The sequence below is a fragment of the Syngnathus acus genome, chromosome 12, assembly GCF_901709675.1.
Source record: "Syngnathus acus chromosome 12, fSynAcu1.2, whole genome shotgun sequence".
NCBI lineage: Eukaryota > Metazoa > Chordata > Actinopteri > Syngnathiformes > Syngnathidae > Syngnathus > Syngnathus acus.
In genome coordinates this window covers 6,794,708-6,818,697 of record NC_051097.1, presented here as the reverse complement: position 1 = coordinate 6,818,697, position 23,990 = coordinate 6,794,708, and the positions used below count along the sequence as shown (strand labels likewise).

The window sequence follows — 23,990 nt, the reverse complement described above, 5'->3', positions numbered from 1 at the left end:
GTTACGCCTATGGAACTGTATGGGCGGTGGAGACAAAGAGCAGAGCCAATGATGATTTTCCTCTTGTGGCAGATGGCGCGGAGGCCCAGTTTCATCCCATTGTGCTTGTTTCTGTAGTTTCTTTATCGGTTCTACATTATAGATGCCATCAGTTACTCAGATTAGACGCAATTCTAAGACTTGGGGGCTCAAAGATTTGAAAGAAGCAAGAGTGTCAGATGGATGAAACTTGATGTTTGACTTCAAATCAAAGGTGCAGTCTATGACACAAGCAATCATTTTATTTGAAAAAGAGTGAATTGCTATGTAGAATATGTAGAAAAAAAACAAAAGCAACCACAACAAAATTCATCAGACTGTCACCCTAACCCTAACCCTCTTCCACGCAGTCGTCAAAGCATCACCTTTTCAGTATCCAAGGCAAGAATTAATAAAAATACATAAAAATCATTCTTCCACCATCAGTGTGAGCAGGTGACAAACCGGAATCAGGATTCAGAAAATACACAACACAGATGCATTACAATTCTGGAGCTTGTTTGAATTAAGGGCGCCCCCTGCTGGGCTATAATGGCTATGACGCACTGTCTCTTTTTTTTTTTGCATGACCTGTACACCTTGTACCCCACCACTAACGCGTTTCCCACTACAAAATAACACTCATGTAAAGATCAGATTGAGAATTAATTCACATTGATTGACTGATATCAGACATGAACATTCAGAGTATGTTAAAGAATGTTCATATCGGATTTGGAGGTAGAGAACAACGGGACAGGAGGGAGGGCAAAGTATTTAGTAGAATAAGTGAAATGGGGCTTTGGCTGTTGTCATTATTCTGCTAAGAACATTGGAATGGAAACAGGAGTCCCTCTAGCAACTATTGTTATGAACAAAAGATCCTGAGTATACTGCTTAAAAATTAAGGTAACACAAAATCATCACAAGGTAACTTCACAGATCAATCACACCGGGTGCATCCAAGAAGCAAACTATTACCTTTACTGTGATTTGTAGTTTTTTGTTTCACAAGGTTCATTTACAACCTTTATTAATAACTACCAAAAACAAATGCTAGTGTCCAAATAATGAACATTATAAACCAGAAATCAATTTTGATTGTTTGCATAATTGACTCAAAATGGAGTGAACTACTGAAGGCAGTGTTGCGTTTCCATTTTACATGCACAACATTGAAATAGGAGTTCAGAACATACAGAAAAATTCATCCCATTCATAAAAATGAATAAATTAAGTGATGGTCCAAATGATCCAAATGCGCATCGTGAGTATTTTCATGAATGTTTATGCTGTACGTGGAATACTACAGCAAGCTTGCCTCGCTTTTAGCAACATTTAGCAGACAGCTCCAAGCTAACGTGAGTTGTTTTGAACAACTCTCAAAGCCTTCCTTCTTCATTTAAGATGCATGTATTAATGAGTGGCTGATATATATTTGATGGACCCGCTCCATCTTGAGCTTTTATGGCTCCTTCCCGCTTGTCACGAGGTCCGACATGCCCTGAATGGATGAAGCTGCTCTAACAAAAACATAAATAAGAAATTAAGGAATGTTCACATGATTGACATAATTACAAAAAGTCATGTACATTATGATCCAATTAAAATGTCATTCCTACGACAGCGTGAGACAGCAGGGAAGCATCTGTGTGTGCGGAGCAAAGCCAAACTTGTCAGATGGACCCTCGGGGGACATTTGCGCCCTCTTGTGGACATTTTAGGGATAGGTGAGGACGTCCACAGTGTCACAGTTTACAGTGAGTGTCTGTTGTGTAGTACGTGACATCCGGCTGTACTTTTAGCTGCCTCTCCACTCACAGTAGTCCACCCGCCCTCCTCCGCGTTTTTGGCCATGCAAGACAAGACCACTTTGGAGTGGTAAGTGCAGATCAATGCAAGTTGTCTTTGTTGTGAACATCTTCGCTATAGCTCGCTGTGGCGCACCGAAGGCTCAAGCTTGTGGGAGAGGGCGGTGAGGACCTTGTCGAATTTCTCGTAGCGCTCCAGCTGGCTGCCCTCGGAGCCGCGGCAGCCCCACAGTAGACGCATCTGGAACTCCGTCTGGAAGATTTCGTGGATGTCGGCTTGGACTTGGAATCCTGCAGAGAAGAAGAGAGGAGTTAGTCTGGATTTACATTGCAGGTCAAATGACATTAAATACAATCATCATCTCTGATGACTGTATCTTATTTTATTTTTTTACAAAAAAAAAAAATATTTTGAACCGCTCCAGATGATGTATGTATTGATTGGTACTGTAATTGCGATGATCGTACGAATATCAGAATATATTAAGTACAAAAAGCAAAAATAGCTTTGAAGCTGAACACTACAAGCACAATCGAATGAAATGAAATGCGAGAGCAATTCCACCAATTCTCAATCTATTTAGTCACCCTGATTAACCAGGGTTAAACAGGTTTAATGGCTTAACAATCAATACAGTGAGCGATCAATTCTTAATCATGGCAATAAATACATGCTGTGACTGCTAGAAGGCCACACCAGGGCCATGAGTCCAAACACAGTTCAATGCAGCTGTCTACATACCCTGCAATTTGCTCTCGACGTTGCTCCTGTAGATCCCGGCGTGATGCGCGACGGTTCGAGCCGCCTCCAGATGGTGCATGACCACGTCGACGCCCACTTCCGAGCTCTCCCATGGCTCCAGAACCTCCCCGAGAGCCAGGCCTCGCTCCAGCAAAGACAGGACGGGGATGATGTGCGGGAAGGTGGTGCTGGATACGACGCTGCTCTCTGGAGGCAAAGAAAAAAGAAAAAGAAATAACCACCGGTGAGGACTTTATTTTACTTGCTGCTTACCTTTGCCATCATTCAAATTCTTCAGGAAAGGTTTGAGCTTCTTCTCATACAGGATGGCACCTTCTGTATGTCTCTGGCGTAACGTCACCCACGTCTGCTCCAGCCTGGAAATCTGAAGCACAATCACGTCAAAGAAAAGTACAACACAGAATGAAAGCATGCATGACGGCAACCGTGTTTCTCTTACCTGTGGCAGCTCCAAGGCCCTCATCACAGCGGCGAAGCCAAACATGTTCCCCAAGTTGCTCTTCAGCTCAGCCGCCAACTGGATGGTCTTGTGGAGCAGGGCCGCCCGCTCCTCGGTGCTTCCCGTGCAACCCAGCAGGTCCACGGCCGTCATGATAGACATGGTGTAGAACCTGAGTGAAGATGAATTTGACTGAGACTGCTGTTTTGGTTAGCAACAGAGCAGTGATGGATGGATGGATGGATGGATGGATGGATGGATGGATGGATGGATGGATGGATGGATGGATGGATGGATGGATGGATGGATGGATGGATGGATGACAGTAGAAGCCAGCGCACCTCTCCAGTAGGTCAAGTCTTAGCTGGTGTCCGTGAGGTAGTGTGAGTAACTCCAAGCCCGAGGACACGCCCATCATCCTTTGCATGTCCGAGTTGACACCCAGTATTCTGGCAATCTGCTCAAGAGGGGATGGGACAAAATATTGGATTTCTATGCCGCTTGCCCTCACTCATGTGAAGTTCTGCCCAATTTATGCTGATATGTGTATTTACATACCGTGCAGTCCACCAAGGTGATGTGCTTTGCCGCCGTCCTCGCATCCACTTCAGCCAGCAGCTCTTTCACTCTCTTTAGCACGGACATCTCCAGAGGTTTATTGTCAGCCGGCATTATGCCAGACTCATATCTGAATAGGCACAAGATAAGTATGAATGATGAAAATCGAATTATTTATTTTTCACAAGTTGGTTTCATACCTGGATGGTCGAAACAAGGAAGCCGTCTCCACCTGAGGAGTGCTGCACATTCCGTCTCCCTCCTCCCTCACACCCTCATTCCTCCCCTCCTCCACCCGCAAGCGCTCCACGTAACCCTTGGTGGGAGGTTTAGGTGGTCCGGCCGGGCAAGGTCTGAGGTCGCAGTAGCTGCCCGCCGTTTCGGAAGACTGAAAAGTCGAATGATGGGCGGGAGAGGAGTGCGCCGAGTGAAAGACGGGATGCTCTGGGGGGTTGTTGCCGGAAGATGGGCTGAGCTGAGGGTCGCTGGAACGGCGTGTGACGGGGGAAGGGGGCACCACCGCCAGGACTCGCCCACCCGAATGGGCTCTTTGTCTGGTAACTGGAGAAAAGACATTTGAATCCAAATCAGTCCTCTCATTGTCTTTAAAGTGGATCTGTGTAACCCAATAACGTACTTGCACAGTATGCAGGAGACATCGGCGTCTCCCGGACAGGCGACAAGGGGCAGCGATACTCTTGAATCTGGTCCATGCTCATTGCGCAGTTCCTCATTGCATCTTTGTGGTGGTGAATGGTGGAAGGGCTACAAACACAGTCGGCACTTGTTAAAAATCCCTATGGGTGGATTTACATGTTAACATGGCAGGGGGTTAGTGTCACATGACAGGAAGTGGCGTGGTTATAGGAGCTTATTGGTGTTTATACGGGTTCAAGGCTGAAGATTGTAAAAATCAAAATTGGTGGTCCACCTAATTTAACACACTTCTGGGGACGTGGTGCTGATGAGGTGAGGGACTGCAGGGATGTGGCAGGTGTACTAGAGCTACACACTTGTGTCTCACACACACATGTAATACACACACCAGCTGCATTTGGACGCAGGTTGCGGCTGAGGGTCCGCTGGTGCCTCAACTGGACTCGGGCTGTCTGAGTCACTGATTGCGTGTGCAACAAGAAGCAATAAAATGACATCATGGATAAGAATGTAGTAACAATGGTTCAAATGGGGAGACCATGACTAGGCACATTTTATCGGTAGTAAATTAATAAACGACAAAATCTAAAAAGTTTTGAATCCTGAGATGAATTTATATTTAGAAGACCACTCCTCTCAGCTCACCTGTGAGGCATCATCTTCTCCGTGGTGAGCCCGTCCATCATGGTGACGCTCCGCCTCTTGATGTAAGCTCCCCTCTGATTGGACGGCGAGTAGGCGCAGCCGTGCTTGCCGCCGGATAGGGCGAAAGTGGCCTCCAGGTATCGCAACGGGAGAGTCCGGCTCACCGGACAGTAGATGTGGACACCGCTGGACTGCGAGATGGCTTTACGCTGACTTGCGTAGAAGCGCACCAGCTCCTGGACCGAGTCGAAGCTTTCCGACTCCAGCACGTACTGCACCTAATATTGACCACCCAGAAGAAACGTGACATTTACTGATCCCATGTTGCCATTTGCCTTGAAATGAAGAGTGCGCACCTTGGTGTCGCTGGATTTGACCAGGACTTTGCTGATCTTGAAATGCAGCACATCGTTATCCCACCGACAGGTCAGCACGTAGTCACTCGCGTTGATCAGAGAGTCACGGACCAGGAAGTCTCCGTGATGCTGCACCAGAGTCTCGGACACCTAGACACAAAGAACATACACCATTGAAAGAAATATTTTTTTAATTTTATTTTTTTTAATTTTTTTTATTTCTATTTTATTGTTTTATTTATATTTATTATTTTTAGTTATTTATATTTCTGTGGAAGTTCATACAAGTTAATGCAGAAGGAAAATAACATGCTGAATTTATTTTGTACAAGCAAAGTAAGGCAGGGCAAAATCGATCAAATTATGATTTTTTTATGACCATATCTGCGACCCCTAAGAAGACAATAAAGCTGGTCCGAAGAAAAGGAATGACATCAGAGCAACCTTATTGGACAAAGTGCTTTGAGCACTGTCATGACATCATCGCTTCTCTAATGCTGATGTCATCTAGTATATTAAATCCAAAGAGGAACTTCACTCCCGTCCAAAGCAGACAGTCATTAATCTGAATAGTCTCTCAGTAAATAAATGGAATAAAATTAAATCACAAAAAAGGTACACTTGTTTTACATCATTTGTCAAAACGTCATGTTTTTAAATCATTTTTTGACAGTGAAATAATGAGAATCCGGTCCATCAGGATTAATTACAACAAGGCCTTAGGACATTTTTGTGTTGCACAACAACGGGAAAAAGCTGCCAAAATACATCTGCTGCGCTGTTCAAGCTGGCACAGACAAATAAGGTGCCGGCAGCGACTGCTGACTACAAAAAGCTTTTTTTTTTCCAGTAGAAATCTATTGTGTTCAGCATTATTACGTTAGAAACAAAAAAACTTTGTTTTTTAATATGTGAGGAAGAACAATCTATAAAAGTAATCTTTTTGTCATGATGGGTTAAGGCTTAAGAGCAAACAAAAACAAGACTGTGATTTTTTCTTTCATTTTTTAAAAGACAAATAAAAAAGTGAAATTATGAAGCAGTCATATTGTACAGTAATATTATATATAAATGTCTGACAAGACGGTGAACTGTGAAGCATCCATGTACAGACACAACTTCACCAGCAGAGGGCAGTAGAACCACAGCTAATTTCTTTTTGCCCCCTACATGCAGTTAATGCCACACCATTGATAAAAAAGAAAAACATTGGGGTTGATGTGATCCTGGGTTTGAATCACAATTAAAAACCAGGGGGCGCTGTTGAGCCCCCCCCCCCACCGAAATTCAATTGCATAGGTGAGCGATGCCTCCAGCTGTCTGCTTGGCACCGAGTCCCGCTTTGTGGACACTTAAGTCAATCCCGCAGAGCAGCCAGTGATGATGGGAGTCATTAATCGGTGTCATCCGGTGTTTGCGCTGCTAAAAAGCCGCTCAAGTGAGCTCTTAAAAAGCACGGCCGTTTCAAACACACATCAACCCACACTTTAATCTTGTTTAATTACCTCTGCCAAGATGCTTTTCATCAGCATGGGTTTCTTTATTGAGCACAATTCTATGTCCACAGTTTGTTATTTAACAAAATAGATTATGAGGCTTTTGTGATGTCATACAAAACCAGGATTGTTTCAAGTCAGGGGTGAGCAAAGTAGGGCATGAGGGCCACAAATGGCCCACTCTATTCTTTAATATAGTCCACGTATAAGAGAATTTACATTAAAGATACAATTTCTTGTATTGGCTATTTAAATTTGATTTCCTAATGAGGACAAGAGCAATATAAAAAAAAAAAATGGATGAATGGAATGTGGATACAAACCTCTCTGGGTATGTGTCCATGGTACCAACCATGGCTCCTGATGTCAGCAGGACTCAGCTTTAGCTCCTCCTCCAGCTCCTTACGTAGCTTCTCGGGAGGAGACTCCAGCAGGTACTTCTCCTTGGAGAACTGGAGGACACAAACAGGAGAAGAAAAAAAAAATTGAAGTTACAACTACTTTACTGGTATTGTAAATAGTTCACACTACAGCCTATAAGTGATGGGTACAAAAGTCGGTACTTTTTGGGTCGGTAAAGATAAAACAAAAATAACATCAGCATTAGAGAAGGAAATAATACAAGACAACACAAATGCACACAGAGCAATCCAATTGACCCTGACCTGATTACCAAGAGGAAGAAATCATGCTAAGCTTTTATTATTTTGAGGCACTGCGGAGTCCTTCAGTAGCTTTTCAATGACTCAACCCGTACACATGCTACTCTCAGACACAAACAAGAGGATCATGTTTCAAATTTCAAAGCTTTCCACTTGCTCTTTGCTTGCACAAATAAGCCACACTCTAGGGAAATCTGCGCTTGTAATACATGAAAATGAATTCCGCCAAACATTTTCATGCTTATTTACCTTTCAAAGACTCTCTAGCTGCGAAAAAAAAATCATGATAACCAAATAAGTCAAGCTGCTTTTCAGGCATTTTCTGCTCGGTTAGTTGAATCCAGAATGAAAATATGTGCCAAGAGTTGCTATAGTTTGCGCCAACATAAAATATTGTACAAGTTTTTTTTATTTATGTGTAAATAGAGAAAGCCTGATGAAATAACTGGCCAACACCAGTCATGACATCATCCACTTTCTGGACATTTTGGACATTTTTTTTTTTTTTTAAATTAACCTGATGCAAGATAATATTGAGAAACAGAACCACAGCTTGTGTTTATTTCTACCGTTTCCTTCTTCCTCCATCATCACAAGGTTTTTGACTGTCTGTGATGGTGATATGAAGCGACCAGAAGAAGCAAGTGATCGATGCTCTCTTCCCCAGGTCAGTGCAAAATGAAATTATTAACTTCCTTGTTTCTTCACCACCTTCGCCCTCCTCCTCTCCCCTCTGGTCCTGGGGGGCAGATGGAGGGATATGGCCTCAGAGACTCACGCTTCCCAGATTAGATTTGAGGTGTGTGTGTGTGCGGAGGCCAATAAGTGAGCGGCAGGGTCAAGTGCGCGTTTATTGCTTCAGCTCGTCTCCGTGGAAACCCACAGGAGGCCTCCAACAGATTCTCGACAATAGACTTGTGTGTTTGTGTTGTGTGTGTGTGTTGTGTGTCTATATACGAGAAGTTATGGGGGTAAATTGAAAATTGAGTGGGGCTCCACTTTAGATGCGCTTCATGGATTCGTCAGATATACTGACAAATTGACAATGGAGGAAAAAAAAAAGTGGGGAAATAAAAGGAGAGAGGAAAAAGTAATATGACAAGAATAAAGACACAAGAGACATCTACTTTAATAACTTATATAACGTGATGGCGGTTCATATTGCTTTTTGCTTCCACCAAAATAAAGAAAAGTTCTATACAGTTGGTCAAGCCCAACTTGTTTGTATAAATAAAAATAATAAATAAAAATAATAAATAAATAACTATCAATTGACAAAGTGATTGAACGGACTGAGGCCAAATGAGCACATCACTTAATTGACTGTGCGTGGCTTTGTTTTCAAGGTGACACTCATCTAATTTTTTTTTTTTTACTTACTAAGCTGTGTTCATTCATTTTTATTACCGTTGACTCGTAAATTTAAATGTGTTGAGGAAAAACATCAATAATACATCACTGGTATTTTTTACAGTGAATCGTTTTACTGCATTCTCACATAGAAAAATAATTGTTGGTTTCCATGACAACATACCATGCAATCTTAGTATAGGCAAGAAGAATCCTATTATCCTATATGTCTATTATTATCCTATGAGAGTTATGTGGCTAGCACAGTAATGATTAGCACATCTGCCTTACGCTTGTCTATCTCAAATCACTCCTTACTATTGAAACTAATGGAAACGCCATCAATGCGTTCCAGCCAATCAAACAGTCAAAGCAAACAGAGCATGGCCTTAAGTCAGTTACTCCGACAAGAAACCTTCAATCCATATCCAGTAATGCTAAGTAGGACCACTCTGCAAAATCCCACTGGGGGAAGCATCAAATAGCAAGCAAGCCAACCTATACTAGACACACGCTAGATGAACCTCGAGACAAAACGAAGCAGGGCGCAACAGAGAGTGCAGAGAGCGTTGAAAGTCAGACAGTCGGAACAACAGAACCTCATTAAATGTAGACAGAGAGGCTAACTGGGAGGGGAGGAAAGCTAGCCCATTAGCAGCACGGAGTTAAGGCAAAGCTGACGCAGGACTTTGCAAGTACATTGTGTGTGTCTGTGTGAGTGACTATTGATGGATGGGACTCAATATTTAGTTGAGGGTCCAGACAGGCACTAAGAGCAGGTCATCAAAGATAAGCACTGTTATCGCAAAGGCAGGCGTAAATTGGACACACTCGCTATACTGCAAAAGGAAAAGGTGAGTTTGGAAAAACATGACGGGCGAGATGTGCCACTTTATTTCCACCTTCACGTTATCAAAGCAGCACTAAATTGTAGGTAACGTCATTAATACAAATTTGAGGGGAAAAAGTGAAAAACACAAAGTCATGGAATCTCTCAACATCTGCTGGAAGTCTTATGCATTGCTCAGCATGTCAACAAAATGAAAGTGGAGCACAAAAAAAAAGGCATGTGCTTAAAAGACTGGAGGGCACCTTTTCTGTTTTCAACCCACAGGGCTTGCGGTTGACCTTGTTGTCGTGGTAACGCCTAAAGCGGTGGGGGTGGAAAATGGGGGAAGGCTTTGGGAGTGGATTGGGGAATCCCACCAAAAATGCAGAAGCTGGCCTGTAATCTACTCTTACTTTCACCCATTTTTTACACAGATACAGACCAGGATTATGGCATTAAGACCATGCAACGCTCCCGTCTCCCATTAAGGGGGGGCTGACTGGGGGTTTGCACGCATGTACGTGTCCAGTATCACTGCTCTCCAGATTCTCATAATCCTTTTGTGCCCTCCAGCTTGACATGTACTGATACCTTCTGCCTGGTTCACACGGGTATAATAGTTTGAAAGTCACAGGAGTACTGTAATGATGGCTGGAGAGGTCGGGAAAACCAAAGACGCTTTGACCTCAAAAGTTTGGGATATTGTTAGGCTACGTTTCGATGGGCACAATCTGGTACCTTAGCCAAGTGGTGACTTTGTGCAAGGTAAGCAGAGCTGCGTAGAGTTTGCTTGTGATGTTGTTGTTGACCACATGCATTCATAAATACAAACTATTCTTTAGAGATGAGTCGAGTAACAAAAGAGCAGAAGAAATTGACACAATGTGGCATATGACGAGATAAAATGACGACCATTGAGTTGAAAAGAGCAAACCCACCAGTCTAATAATAACAGTGACCTTCTGTTGTACTAGTGTTAAGAATGAACACAAATACACACACACACACACACATCCAGGCAATAATGTCTCAGGGCAGCTCAGCAGGTAGATGCTGATATATACTTCACATTTCTGCACCAATCTACACAACCTGCAGCGTTGTTGTTGAGCCTTCTGTCAGTGTAATGTGTGCAAATAGACCTCCAGGACTGACTGACAGCTGGTAGAAAAGATGTGACATACACTAACACTCCCGCTGAGGCAGTAGCACATGCAGCCCCATTTTTGTACTGCATGCTCTGCTTTATATTCCATCTCCCCGATGACCCACATCAAGTAGTAGTAGGATTTTGCACAACAGCAAAAAAATTCATTCTAAAAGATTTTTTTTAAAGTATTTGAAGACAAACGGTGCAGCAACAAATGTAGAGGAAAATAAATAAAAAATAAAGGCTTATATTCTTTAAGCGTCTCCAAATATGACTAATATTACTGCAACTTAGAGTTAATTGTGAAAATCTTCTTTGTATGTCTTGTTAGTATTATACTGCCCCTTGTGGCCAAGGCGCACATACCAGAAGGAGCAATACAATATGCATTGAATTAAAGCAAAATTTTGCGTATTTTTGTTCTTTTATTGAGAGTATGTAACTACGACATACTTTTATAAACTATTAGTATTATTTAAAAATTTTTTTTTTTTTAAGTTTTAGAGGACAAAGCTCTAACAGATGTCATTTCCATTCATTTCAATGGGGAAAGAATATTTGAGATTTTGATACACGAGACTGATTTTGCACTATTTCCCACTAAATTTCGACCAAATCAATCACATGACACCAAATCACAACACCAAATGTGAGGTCAAGGCAGGTTGAACCAAGATGTTGCGCCGCAGCATTTCGACACATTTGACGAATGTCTTTTTAAAGCTCCCCCTCCAGGTTACAAAAGCAGTCGTACATATTCATTTGTGCACCGGGGAGTGTCGTACATCATCATTACACAGTGTTTGAAATATTCAACAAGCTCATTGGGCGCTGCTCCATTGTATCAGCAGCTGTGAAAATAAGCATGTGCTAAGTTGTACTTTACTAAACCAGGCCACACATTTGGAAAACTGGGGGACAATCATAGTGTTCATGCTGACACGCTTGCACAAAAATCTGAATCCTTTTGATTTTAAGCAGGATTGTAAATCCAATCCTTACTGGGTCAATTATTTGGGTTCCGATTGATTCTTCTTTTGTTGTTTTGCTCTCAATGAATTACACCATATAATCAATAAAGAAAATTCCAACTAGAATATTGATGTTGTGCCTAAAATGCCAGATTTTTATGATATAAAAAGAAATGAAACCATTTTTGTTCATAACTGTATTGCACAGATTTGAAAACCTGGCATTTGAACAGGGGTGTGTAGACTTTTTATATATCCACTGCAAACTCAATGGACTTAACATATCAGCGTATCGCACTACCTGACAATATATTTGCATTTTAATTCCAATTCCTCAGTGAATCCATATTTCCTCTTTTGTGCATATGACCATGAAATCAAATCAATCTCAAAGCTTTGATCAACGACGCAAACGACGGTTTGATGACAATACAATTTAACGCGAGTGAGACAGGCGCGTGTCCGCGCGTACCATCACGCCCGAAGATAGACGATGACATCACCCGCCCGAAGGCCTCGCTGTCCTCCGTACCGAGTGTATACTTTTATGTATAAATCCCTGAGGCTGACCTTGCTGCCAATTGAATCCAAAGCACATGTACAAAACTGGATAGGTGCAAATCTGTACCTGTAAAAATGTGATGATGACATCTGCAGTCAGCACACACCCAGAATAGAATGCCGTACAAATACTGATTAGTGCTAACACACATTTAATTAGCTGTTTCTGTAGATGAAATCAGATCAAATACACAAGGCTAATCCCAATTCAAATTGATAAGTCGGCTAATGACGCAGCAGTGTAGCTGATATTGCTGTAAAATGAAACAAAATTAATATGCAAAGTGTCTTCCACTTTTAAAATTGCATTGATTTTTAAAAAAAAAATCAGATGACTCCTTTGCATTCATACACGTGATGCCACGCCTTCAGATGCTGTTGCTATGGTAACATCGGACACCCCAGGTGGTGCGCAGCCCTAAGGAAGTAATATATGTGACGTACGTGAGAGTGAGAGGTTAATGTGCCCCATGTGTGTACTGCTCTGTCATGTGCAATGGTGTGAACTGGTGAGGAAAACGCGGCAGGTTGAGAGGATCATTACGGTATCTCATCCCGTGTACGACCGTGTGTTCCTCGAATTCTGGCACGGCTCGGTCAGCAGTTTGAGGTGGTTCAAGCAACTCAGCAAAACACCAGATGTGGGGGCCCGTCTAATGTTGAAGTTGTCCATCCCTCCAATGAGAACTTGGAACGGATTAATGGCGTTTCCATTCATTTTAATGGAAAATGATGATTCAAGATATGAACGTTTTGACAACATAGTACAATTTAAGCTTGTACCTTAATAAATAAATAAAATATTGAGAGAAATGGTCCAGTCTCTTATCAGGGCATTTGGGGGAAGTTTATAATACATCAATACATCTTACCACCAGCGCTCATCCTGCTCTATTAATCAATGCTCGGGATAGATTTTGCGGCAATTAGTTTTATCAAGTCGCTGACAAAGTGTGACTAATACGATGAACGCCCGGTTTTGCCGCAATTACTCCATTCTCGAGCACTATGATGTAGTGGGAAGCAGAGCCACAACGGAGTACAACGATTAATTAATCGTTTGCCAAATTAATCGATTGAGTATTTACTTTTTATTTTTACTCCACAACACTGAAATCAAATATCTGTACTCCATCAAGATAAGTCTCTTGGGGACTCAAATCCAGCATCTTGTCAATTTGGTTTTTTTTGTACGCTTGCTTTGCCTCCTTGCTGTGTAACATGACACTTTACAAGGCACAGGCGGGAACGATAGAGATAAATACATGTAAGGAACTCAGTTGTCTCATTTTATCTTCTTTAAGCAGCCACAGCAATTTATCACGCTTACTTCCTCACTTGATTTTTTTTTTTTTTATCTCCTTCACCTTGTATCCAGTCCTCCCTTCCCTTTGTCGTTTTGCCGGTTACCTTCTTGCTGACAGATCATCTCACTCACCGGCCTCCATCTTGCTTTCTTTCGACATATCATATCATTCTCCATCACTTAAAGATGCACTCAGCTGCTGTGTGTGGAAAGGGAGCATCATCTGGTTCCACTAGCAAAACAGACAAGATGCATGGAGGAGACTAAAATAAACGACTGTATTTCCTCTAATAGCAGCCAGGGGTATTTGTGTACTTAACAGCAGATGATATCGCCTCTGTCTTTGTCATTAGATCATTTTTCTAGATAGTTCATCTGAAGATAGACTTTATGACGTCAGCTACATGCATCCTTTATCAAAATGAGTGAGCAATCTTTCTTCAGTGTAAACAAAATATAGCCATCCATAACCTCAGCCTGACATCAAAAAATATGTTCATTATAGTAGCATTAATATTAATAGCCAAAAGTCCAGCGGCAATGGCAAAACACCCTTGCCATGTCCAGCCTAGTCATCAATTTTCTTATTCTATGACACACACACATGCATTGACACACACCTGGGGCCTTTGCCACTCACTGTCACCCTCTTCTCTTGGGGATGAGCCATTAATGGCTAATTTGCAGGCTTTTTGGAGGTAAAAGGTCGCCATGTGGACGGATGGATGTTCTGGGGACTCATCAATACTAGCCACTCTAACGTTAAAGCTCACACAGACACACAAAGGTTCAGACAAGCGTGCATGATTTGAACTAAGATGTGCAACCAATCAGAATCACACTTTCCTCATTGCCATTTGGAGGCAAGGCATTCTAGCATTACCATCCATACTAGTACCATCCATCTTGACCTTGACAAGCGTGATGGAAAACTCCCCCAAACCCACAATGCATTTCTTTTCTTTGTTCTTTAATAGAAGAGGGTATAAATGGATGGTGGATGATAAACAGCAGCAATGTGAACGAGAATGGCAAAAATAAAATTCCAAGACAAATCTAATAATGTACAATTAAATTCACATGTATGCTTCCATGCTATGCTAACCTCAGCTGCGGTTTTTATTTGCAGCCATGGATGCAAACAGCATATGGTGACACAGCATCTGATGAATTAATCAATGACTGACAGAGGAGACTTAATCAGCTTTGCTTGTTGGAACTACGCCAAGATGTAAAACACCACCCGTGGATACTGTCACAACAAACACGAGCGCAGACTTCAAAATTCTCTTTAGGTCTTGCCAAAATCAAAAATCAAGAAGCATTAATTTATGGTGACGAATCTGAGCTGTGCTACTCTGATGTCAACAATAGCTGCTAGCAATAGTTTGTCTAATATCATTGTTAAAGGGGAAAGCAGGACCAAGCAATTCAATAGTTGACTAACTCCAAATTTTAAGCCTTACATAATTTCCAGCTGCATAACTTTCAATTAAACTCAGAGGGGCTAGCTTTTTTTATTTTTAGCCGAGGGGGCGGGGCCTCCTAACCCACATCCCCTGGGAGAAACACATCTTGACAGCCAGCCTGGCATCCTAATCCATCAATTGTAGCCTCTCAACACTGAATGATTAGAAGCTAGCAGCACAAATACCTTAAACAAACACATACAGCATCCTTGTACCGTAAATTTCGGACTATAACTTGCGACTTTTTTCACAAATTTTGAACCCGGAATCATGACTTTTAGCTGGTGCGGCTTATAGTCTGGTGCAGCTTATAGTCCAAAAATTACAGTATATATTTAATAATTATTAAATTATCATTATCATTAAATTCTAAATATAAGAATATAACAGCATTGTATTTGACCAAGACTGTAGCAGTTAGCTTGAGCGGACTGAAATGTACATTCAGGTTTAAAAAACAAAACACTCAAGACAGATGGTTATCTTAATAAAAGACCAATTTGTTTACCCAGAATAGTGTCAGCTTATCACAATACCAACAACTTGGGACCTGTTTTAATAAACTGACAACATAATAACTGCATCAAGACGGGCCATAACTCTTGTGGCGTGACAGAGGATTGATGATGCAAAGACTCATTTAGATCGAAGGTCATAGCCGGAAGGTTGTCATATAGACATTTATCTGGACCAGCACACACACATCTTGCTTAGTCACAATACAAACAATGACCTATCGACTGGCCTTGGAACTTGACACGCACGCACCTCACGCGCACAGTGGAGGAGAGATGATGTTGATTATGATGGCGAGTGAAGTGGGAATAGCAAAGAAGTGAAAAGAAGCAGGGTGCATGATGGGGAAAAAAATCAGGAGTAGCTTGAACCCACAAGGACCCTTAGATGCATATCAATTAGTTTTATCACCGCCGCGCACGCGAGCAGAAAAAGAAGCACGCCCTTTAAACGCCACGCCATTGGCCGCCGGTGATGTCATCGCGATTGTGGAGCTGGAGAAGCGAGCGTTGCTATTGGCTGGCCAAGTACACAGCGTGAGAGCTCCGCTGAGGTATCACCTCCATTCATGTGTGTATGTGTGTGACCACGCCCGACTGAGGCACACAGCTATCAGGGTCTTGTCCATCATTTTGAGACCTGCTGGGACGCTCACTAATGGACGTGCTCGGAGACACGCACACGCAAGGAACACAAGCTGAAGAAGAGGGGGTGGGAGAAATGGGTGTTGTCTCCGAGTTGTTACCGGGCGGTTGTCATGGTAATGCAGATGGAGCTGGGACTCTCACTTGCCATAAACCACACACACACACGCGTGTATTGATGTAAGCACACTTTCAGAGAAGCAGCCCTGCCCTCGTGACAGCTTTTAAGCAGGCATGAATGGAGACGCAGGGCAAGAAAGTGATTTTTGTGGAAGGTGTGAGCGTAAACATTCCCGTGAGAGACACTCGACACGTTCCGCAAAGAGACGCTCATGGGAAATTAGCCCGTGATGCGCGGTTGTTCACTCTCTTGCCTCTGTATGCTTTGCCCTCCCCTTCCACCCACTCCTTTGCCCCCACCTCGCCTTTTTTTAGAGAATGATGTCACTTACTGGATGGTAATTGTCAGCCTGGCTGCTGGGACGTCTTCTAAGATTTTACACGTGAACACAAGATGCTTGCAAACTTTTTCCGTCCTAGCTGGAGGGAAAATAGCCATATTCCGTTCATAATATGGAATCCACCTCCACAGTGGCACAGCTAGAGGAAGGGGGGCCCAGGGGCACTGGCACCCCCTTTTATTATTTACGTTTGTAATCTTTTGTTTTGTTTTGCAGAGACCCTAAGTTTGTTTCACCCCAACCAAGGATGCATCTGCACCCCATCAATAGTTCCAGAACCAAACAAATGACTACTATGGATGTTATATGTATTTTGCCTTCTTCTGTCTGTGTGTGTGTGTGTTCTTCCAAACTGTAATCTATACCACAAGTAATTCGTTGACATTAATTTGATGCAAATGAAATTTTCTGGCATTTTCACATCCATTGAGCTGACCATCCAAATGAAATTGTTCGCAGAAGCCTTCAAATGTAAGCATTGTAGGAGTGAACGCGTGCAAGCGTGGAATGATGCGTGTGCGGGTTATGCGAGTGTGTTCTTCAAAGAAAGCGTATAAAACAAGTGTGCCATTCTCAGCTGCTCCCTGCAAATCACACCGAGACGCTTTAACAGCCTCCGGTCTGTTCATTGAGTAAAATGATGCGTTTAAATCTCCCCAGTGGTCGGAGGCCTTTTTCAAAACACACTTCAGCCACTGGGACTCATCAAGACATTTATAAAACATGAGAAACCAGAAGCATTAATGCAATGTAAATATTTCGTCAATGTGAAGTTGAAAGCTCTCGTCTATTGTTACATTGCGGGAAACTTCGAGCTGCAGCCGTCTGAGGTCGAATATGAAGGAAGCAAACAATTGCTCACCTTCTGCTCCATATCGCATCACTATGCCACGCACTCCTTGTCAGCTGTGGCTTTCCAAACATAAGCTACATCTGTGTGCAGAGAATGAGAGGAGCGGTGTTCACACCCACAACGGCGCAGTCCTAAAAACTCTTGAAGCTAAAACGTGTTTTTCTTTTTAAATATCTGGTGCTTCATAAAGTCAAATATAAAAAATTCTGTCAGTTCCCAACTACCCAAACGTATAAGCGAGAAAAGATGAGCAAGTTAATAAGCAAAGAGGAGAACTGGCACTAATGGTTGATGCAGCCAACCTTCACTCTCTATTAAGCTAAATCCATCAAGAGCTTGTTAACATTTTGTGAGCATCTGCAGATCCATTCTATCCCGTAAAATAAAGTCCATATTTCTAATTAGTTTCACCATTCAAATCCGCGAGGCCTCAATTTTGTTAGTTTTACTCAGCAATTCCATTACGCAACTTTCGATCACCCTCTCGAATGCTGATAGGGCCGAATATTTAACTGGCAGGCAGCTCCTCTTTGGAATAATCCCCTTTTCCTGAAGCAGAGTTTTTTTTTTTTGTGTTGTTATTCTAATGTGAAGCTTTCCTCAATCATGTCAGAGAGGAGCAGCGGTGATAACAGGAGGCGCTGAGGTGGAGAGCACGGTAATCTTGGCCTGGAGCTCAGAAATCACAACACTACTGGGAAACCATCGAGTATGAATAAGAATTCCTTCTTTAGATTGCAATGCGCCACTTCAAACCAGAGTAAATAGTTCCAATGATAACATCTTCCAGCTGGCTTCCAGCTCATCATCATCAGTATAAAGCATATGTGAAAAGTCAAAAGGATCTTATTTCAGCTCAATGAATTGAGCTTATTTTTATCAACATCAAGGTCAGACAAACTGAAATGATCAGAGATTTGATGAAGGTGTAACTAGTGGTGTTCAAGTCCATCCTTCACTCTCAATCACAAATAACGATTGGCTGTCTGTTTTGCTGAAACCGTGTGCCACTAACATCCGCACGTTTCATCGACCCGACGGCGGAACCGCACTTTACAAACGAACCAGAACTGATGAGCAAAAAATCCTACATTTACTCCATTACTTTTTATCTCAAGTAACTTTTTTGTTAATTCATCAATCCCATCTACTCGTTCAGTATGCTTCATACATCCCGACTTTGATCTCACGCCGAGAATCCAAAACAAGGCGAGGCTTCTCGTATCAAAGTCTCCAAACTACAGAATGAATTATCAATTAAACAGACTTGAACAAATCCCACTCTTCAACCGATTGCCCAAACGTTGATGTCTGCCTGTACAGTTGAAACAGACAAAACAAAAATATGCAGCTGACAGACAAGTCCCACGCCTAATTAATGCCAAAAACATGGCCGTGCACTAATGAGGATACACACACATATACACACAGCTGCCCGGCCGTCACACTATGAAGCCTCCAGGGTGTGACAGGCCAGCACGCCAAAAGAGGATTTATGGCGAAAAGCTTTTTAGGGAGGAGGGCGAGAAGGAGAGACTGATAAGAGGAGAGGATTACATGGTGAATATTTCAATGCTAAAACATACGAGTTGGTTCCAGCTTTGCCTTGGCCCAACACACACACAATGGCAAGAATGTATCATCTGACTGACAAGACCATTGCGGGTTAACCTGCTGTGACTGAGTCGGCCATAACTAACCTCCTTGCTTTTGTCAAAGATTTACAGAACATGCGCCCGGGAGTCTTTTACGACTCTCAAGCCAACAAACTAATACAAGATGTTTAGAAGGCTATAAAGTCGTGATGGAGAAACGAAGCTTCACAAATCAGTTGTTGTATTTTTGGACTCTTCTCTGTTCGCTCTTAGAGTGCCATATGCAGAAGTAAAAAAGAAAAAAAATACAACTGGTTCATGAAGCAAATTTGAAGCTTCATTTGCCCACCAATAATATAAAGGGAGAACGATGAGCTGCTCTTCCATGTGATAAGGTTCCACAGCATACAAAAGGAGATATTGTCACATTGTAGTCCGTCAAAACAATGGCATGAAATAATGACTGCTCTCTCATGTGGCGTATCCGGGCAGCGATGTGGCTGGCAGGCACCGAGGTGCCATGTTGAGAGCTGTGTGAACGGTACACGTCCAGTCGGGCACAGGAATGCTAAAGGACAGAGTGACCGGCTGCTGGCTTGGGCACCATGGCGGCCACATGCTGCTCAGGTCAGCGGGGAATGAGGCCACAGCCTTGGAGGCGAAGGGAGAAGGAGGAGGGAAAGTGGCTGGCGGCGAGAAGAAGAAAGATTAACTTGAAAAACAATCAAAGTGGAAGGGAGGGCTAGCTAACCATGCTTGTGTTTGTGTGCGTGTGCGTGTGCGTGTGCGTGTGTGTGTGTGCATGCGTGTGTGTGAGTGATGAAGAGGGGGGATGTTACTGTCACTGTCAGAGTCCAGGGGGTAGTTACATTGTCCCAGTTACAAAGATGCGCTGGAAGCACTGGGTAGAATGCATACACAATGGCAGAGCAGCATGACTGTGTGTGTGTGTGTGCGTGTGTGTGTGTGTGTGTGTGTGTGTGTGTGTGTACACACAGCAAGAATAGTGCAGTCTAGACCAGGGGATCAAATGTAATCTCTCTCCACTGATACAGCTGATGAGCCGGGGGCACAGCACAACATCAGTTATTATGGATTTATCCCTGATTTGTCATGCCATCAAGGATTATTTGAGAATAGAAAAATTCTATTGCGATCTCAAAACTTTGGCTGGCATCCAGTTTGTGCAAAGACTAAAACAAATATGGCCACTGATGTCATGTAGAACTTTATAACACTCTTCAATGTTGGAAAACAAATGGATGAGACATCAATGGGACTATGGATGAGTTGAGAAAGTAACAATTAACACCCCCCCAAACCAGTATTGTGCTTGACAAGCTATCTATAATGAGAATGGATTGAGGAAGTCAATATTGGGCCAGATAAAATGCGAGTGTTTGAAAACAATCCCATGTTGCATAGAATTAAGCAATTATTTGCTTACAATAGAAACGCTGCCACTTAACTCGTAAAGGCTTCGCTAACTAATTAATTCGACCGCTGTTACGCACGAACCCGACGCCGCTTTGATTAAAAATAACTTAACGACTCTGAGCTTAAACGTTCCCATCTGAAGCTAAACAGATGTAAACAAAAGCGATGGTGATGACAATAATTTCTTTGGCTGTGTTTATTCAAGAATATTTTTGTGAGATACAAACTTGATCTTGATTTGTTACATCTAATTAAATGGGGCAATGTCAATCAGAATGTTCTGAACTCTTTTTTTCCCCATGCTTGCTCATCTTTGCCTTTAACTGTAAACTAGTTGAGACTGAATCGATAATGCCTCCATTTTGCTTCAATCAGTTCCATTTGACCGAATTCTGAACAATCTGATGATTACAATACTCATCATCTTTAATTGAAACACATTTGCATAATATCCAAAAATACATTGCACCTCATTAGATTGTCATAGCCAGTGACACAACAAAGTCGGCCGAAATAACTTTCTGCATACATTTTGTTCAAACAACTCCAAGATATATTTTAGTTCTCCAAAAGCCAAATGTTCTCATCCATCCAAGCGCATCTGAAATTCAATACAGGCTTTTACTGTGACCAATATATGTTAAGCAAAATAGAATCATCCGGTCCCGTGTATATGCTCACATATTGAGTTTCAAACTGAGCTGGAATTAGATCAAGTGAAGATGATCTTGTAGACCTCAGCATACTTTCACTCCAATGCACTAAAAGTAGAAAATGTCACTTCCTGTCTCTTCACGGTGGTTTTGACAGCCCCGGTACTACTTCTATGATGTCACCGGTGAGCCAGCTTGCATGAAGGTTGATGCAACCGGCTCACATGTGCATCAAGAGGAACCGCATTAGAAGACATGGCATGCAATATACACTAACCTGCACCTGCATGAAAGATCCCCGGTAGAAGCAGCATGCTGCAGCCGACAGGGCGCTCCACAGACTGCACCTTTCCGTCATGGTGGGCGCACACCTTTCGTCCTCTTGTCTTTTTATTGCCTCTATCTCTTCACCCGCACCCGGGATGTCCGATGTAAGCCTACGAGCCCCTGGGCTAAGCCTGTCCCACCCTTGCCTATCCTAAAAGCCCCTCCACATAGTCATCCCCCTGACTAAAAATAAAAAGAACTAAAAAAAAAATTGTCAAAGCTACAGCTTGTTAGCAGCTAAGCAGACCATCTCGAGGAGAGAGCTGCAAACGGGAGAAAAGTGATATCACAGCTCAAGACATCACGCCGGCTGCTGTTCTTGCGCCTCTCACCGCACTTGCTGCACTTCACGCGGCTGCTAGGGATTACCTCATTGCTTGCTTGTGAAAGGCGTGTGGGTGGGGGGAGGGTGAACCACAGGGAGGGGGAGAGAGAGAGAGTGGGAGGATGGATGGGAGGGAGGGGGGGACTTGAACACTGGCAACTGGCAAGAAGCAGGGGAGAGTGCTGGCGAATTGTAGGCAGGCAGGCAGGCCCCACCCTCCCTGCCGGATACCCCCCCCCCCTCGCCATCCACCCCCCCAAAAAAAGAGAAAAAAATCCACCCCTGTTCTCTTTGGTGCTTGGACAATGCTGACATGGAATGTGTGAGTGAGATGAAGGGAATAAAAGTGGAAGAAAGTGAAGAACGTGCAACGGTATAATTGCAATTCCCTTGCAAAAATTTCTGCTTAAATAATAAGAAAATAAAATTGACTGGTTAACACATCAAAGCCTACCATAGCAATCCTCAGATGTTATGAAAATATGCCCTCTAGGGGTTGCAATTAGAATGGGGATGACGTCATTATGTTTCTTTCCATCATATTCCAAAACGCGACTTGGGAGGTTTTCAAGTTGCATATTTTACATCCATCCATACTTTTTCACTCTTATCTGATGTCACTAAAAACTTTGGCTAAGCAAACCCTACAAGATGAAATGATAAGCTATGAATAAGGAGTAAAGAGGAATGCAGCCTCCCTGAAGAATCTAACCTTTCTTAAGCCATGAAAGGAGCCTGGGGCGTGCACACATGCTTGAATACTATACACCATATATGAGGATTTATAGGCACTCACACATCCCTATCTCACTTCAGATAGCCGAGGCTGCAACCAGAGTGCATTTGCTGGCTATGCTGGAATAATGCATGCAGCTAGACGGCTCATTAAAATCTGAAACACGACGGCAGGTGTCTAAAGGATAACACGGTGTGATTCTCCTCAGCCCATTTCACGCGTGCACAAGCGTGCACATGTGATGCTCTGTCTCTAGGGGGCCCGTACGAGTGTCATCCTTGAGTATACATTCCGCCATGGCAACGCCAATCGGGCCAAAAACTGCATTTCGTCAAGCTTGCAGAAAATCATCATCTGAGTCATTCTTGAGTTTTTAATCAGGCCAGATAAAAGTCAGTAAAGACTTTCCTAAGCCGATCCGTTAAATGCATGTTAGTGTTTTGAAAAACATGGTGGATTCATTTACAGCAAAATCTTCTTGTCTTTGGGCGATCCGATGCTGGATTAAACAGATTGCACAGTAGGGCAGGCCCGACGCATGATCTCATTATAGGGGTTCCAGGCTGTCCCTAAACCCAATCTGCTGTTAAATTCCTCCAAAACAATCAGGATGTAACATCTGGCTACTGCACCACACACACAAACGTATACAAAAAAAACCAAAACAAAACCAAAAAAACGATTTTTTTTACTCGGCCTTCGCAGAGTTTGCAGATTTTTATTTATTTATTTATTTATTTTAATATCTTCAATATTTTTTTTCGATTTGATTTTTCCCTGCATTTTCATGAAAAACTCAAAACTTTCTCATGTATTTAATTGGGCGCAGATTATATGACTGACCTTACCTCTTGTGTCCACTAGGGGGGGCAAATTCTCCATTTAATTGTTCATCTATGATAGAAAACCCATTTCCAACCATGTCCCCCTTAGCAACTCCACTTTCTTGAGGGACCACACATGTCGCCCAACTGACACTATACACTGTGCGGGCAAGTTGCCCCAAGTCGTCATTTCTGTGGCCATCACCCCCCCCCCCTCCCCCCTTCCACCTCCCCTCCTCAGTGTCCCCTATCTCTACATCCCCCACTTGCCGCTCTGAGGCGGACGTCAGTAAGATATTAATTAGTGAGCCCCATCCCACGGGCTGATAGGGAGCACAATGGAGAATCCCAGCATGTATCTGCCAGCATCTCTCTAATGAAAGGGAAGGGAGTATGTGGGCCTGTCTTGTCGCTGCGCATCTGTGTGGTGGAGAGGAGGAAACGATGAAATAACCATATGGGAATAAGTGCATGAAATAAAAAAACTGAAACAAAGACAACGTGGTGTGTGTGCATCACCCTCCTACTTGTTCATCTACTTCTTTATGGCTTGTGTAAAATATCACCCTGTAATAATG

General features: G+C 42.8%; 1 protein-coding gene and 1 long non-coding RNA gene across 4 annotated transcripts; one reads left to right on the top strand and one right to left on the bottom strand.

The window, feature by feature from the left end:
• Window positions 1-1,030: 1,030 nt before the first annotated feature.
• On the bottom strand, window positions 1,031-21,910 carry sh2d3ca (SH2 domain containing 3Ca). Of its 3 annotated transcripts, none has more exons than XM_037266569.1 (13): window positions 21,478-21,910; window positions 7,067-7,195; window positions 5,248-5,397; window positions 4,892-5,169; window positions 4,635-4,706; window positions 4,227-4,354; window positions 3,790-4,150; window positions 3,590-3,719; window positions 3,373-3,488; window positions 3,032-3,203; window positions 2,845-2,956; window positions 2,572-2,778; window positions 1,031-2,120 (listed from the first exon to the last, which is right to left on the bottom strand). In XM_037266569.1, exons 1-13 carry the CDS (start codon window positions 21,556-21,558, stop codon window positions 1,945-1,947), a joined length of 2,112 nt encoding a protein of 703 aa, XP_037122464.1. In that variant the 5' UTR covers window positions 21,559-21,910; the 3' UTR covers window positions 1,031-1,944. The 3 variants fall into 3 exon arrangements, with proteins under 3 accessions (XP_037122464.1, XP_037122465.1, XP_037122466.1); XM_037266570.1 differs by having other exon boundaries at window positions 1,945-2,120; window positions 21,484-21,910; XM_037266571.1 differs by lacking the exon at window positions 4,635-4,706 and having other exon boundaries at window positions 1,945-2,120; window positions 21,478-21,909.
• LOC119131895 lies at window positions 1,796-5,431 on the top strand. The gene is made up of 3 exons (XR_005099729.1): window positions 1,796-1,899; window positions 2,021-2,163; window positions 2,604-5,431. It is a non-coding gene; the product is annotated as an uncharacterized LOC119131895 (long non-coding RNA).
• Window positions 21,911-23,990: the final 2,080 nt, after the last annotated feature.

Coding starts and splice junctions, on each gene's coding strand:
- sh2d3ca (XM_037266569.1), bottom strand. CDS start 21,558: ATGACGGAAAGGTGCAGTCTGTGGAGCGCCCTGTCGGCTGCAGCATGC. Junction 5,170..5,247: donor TCAAATCCAGCGACACCAAG/GTGCGCACTCTT, acceptor GGTCAATATTAG/GTGCAGTACGTGCTGGAGTC. Junction 3,720..3,789: donor TCCTTGTTTCGACCATCCAG/GTATGAAACCAA, acceptor GTGCCTATTCAG/ATATGAGTCTGGCATAATGC.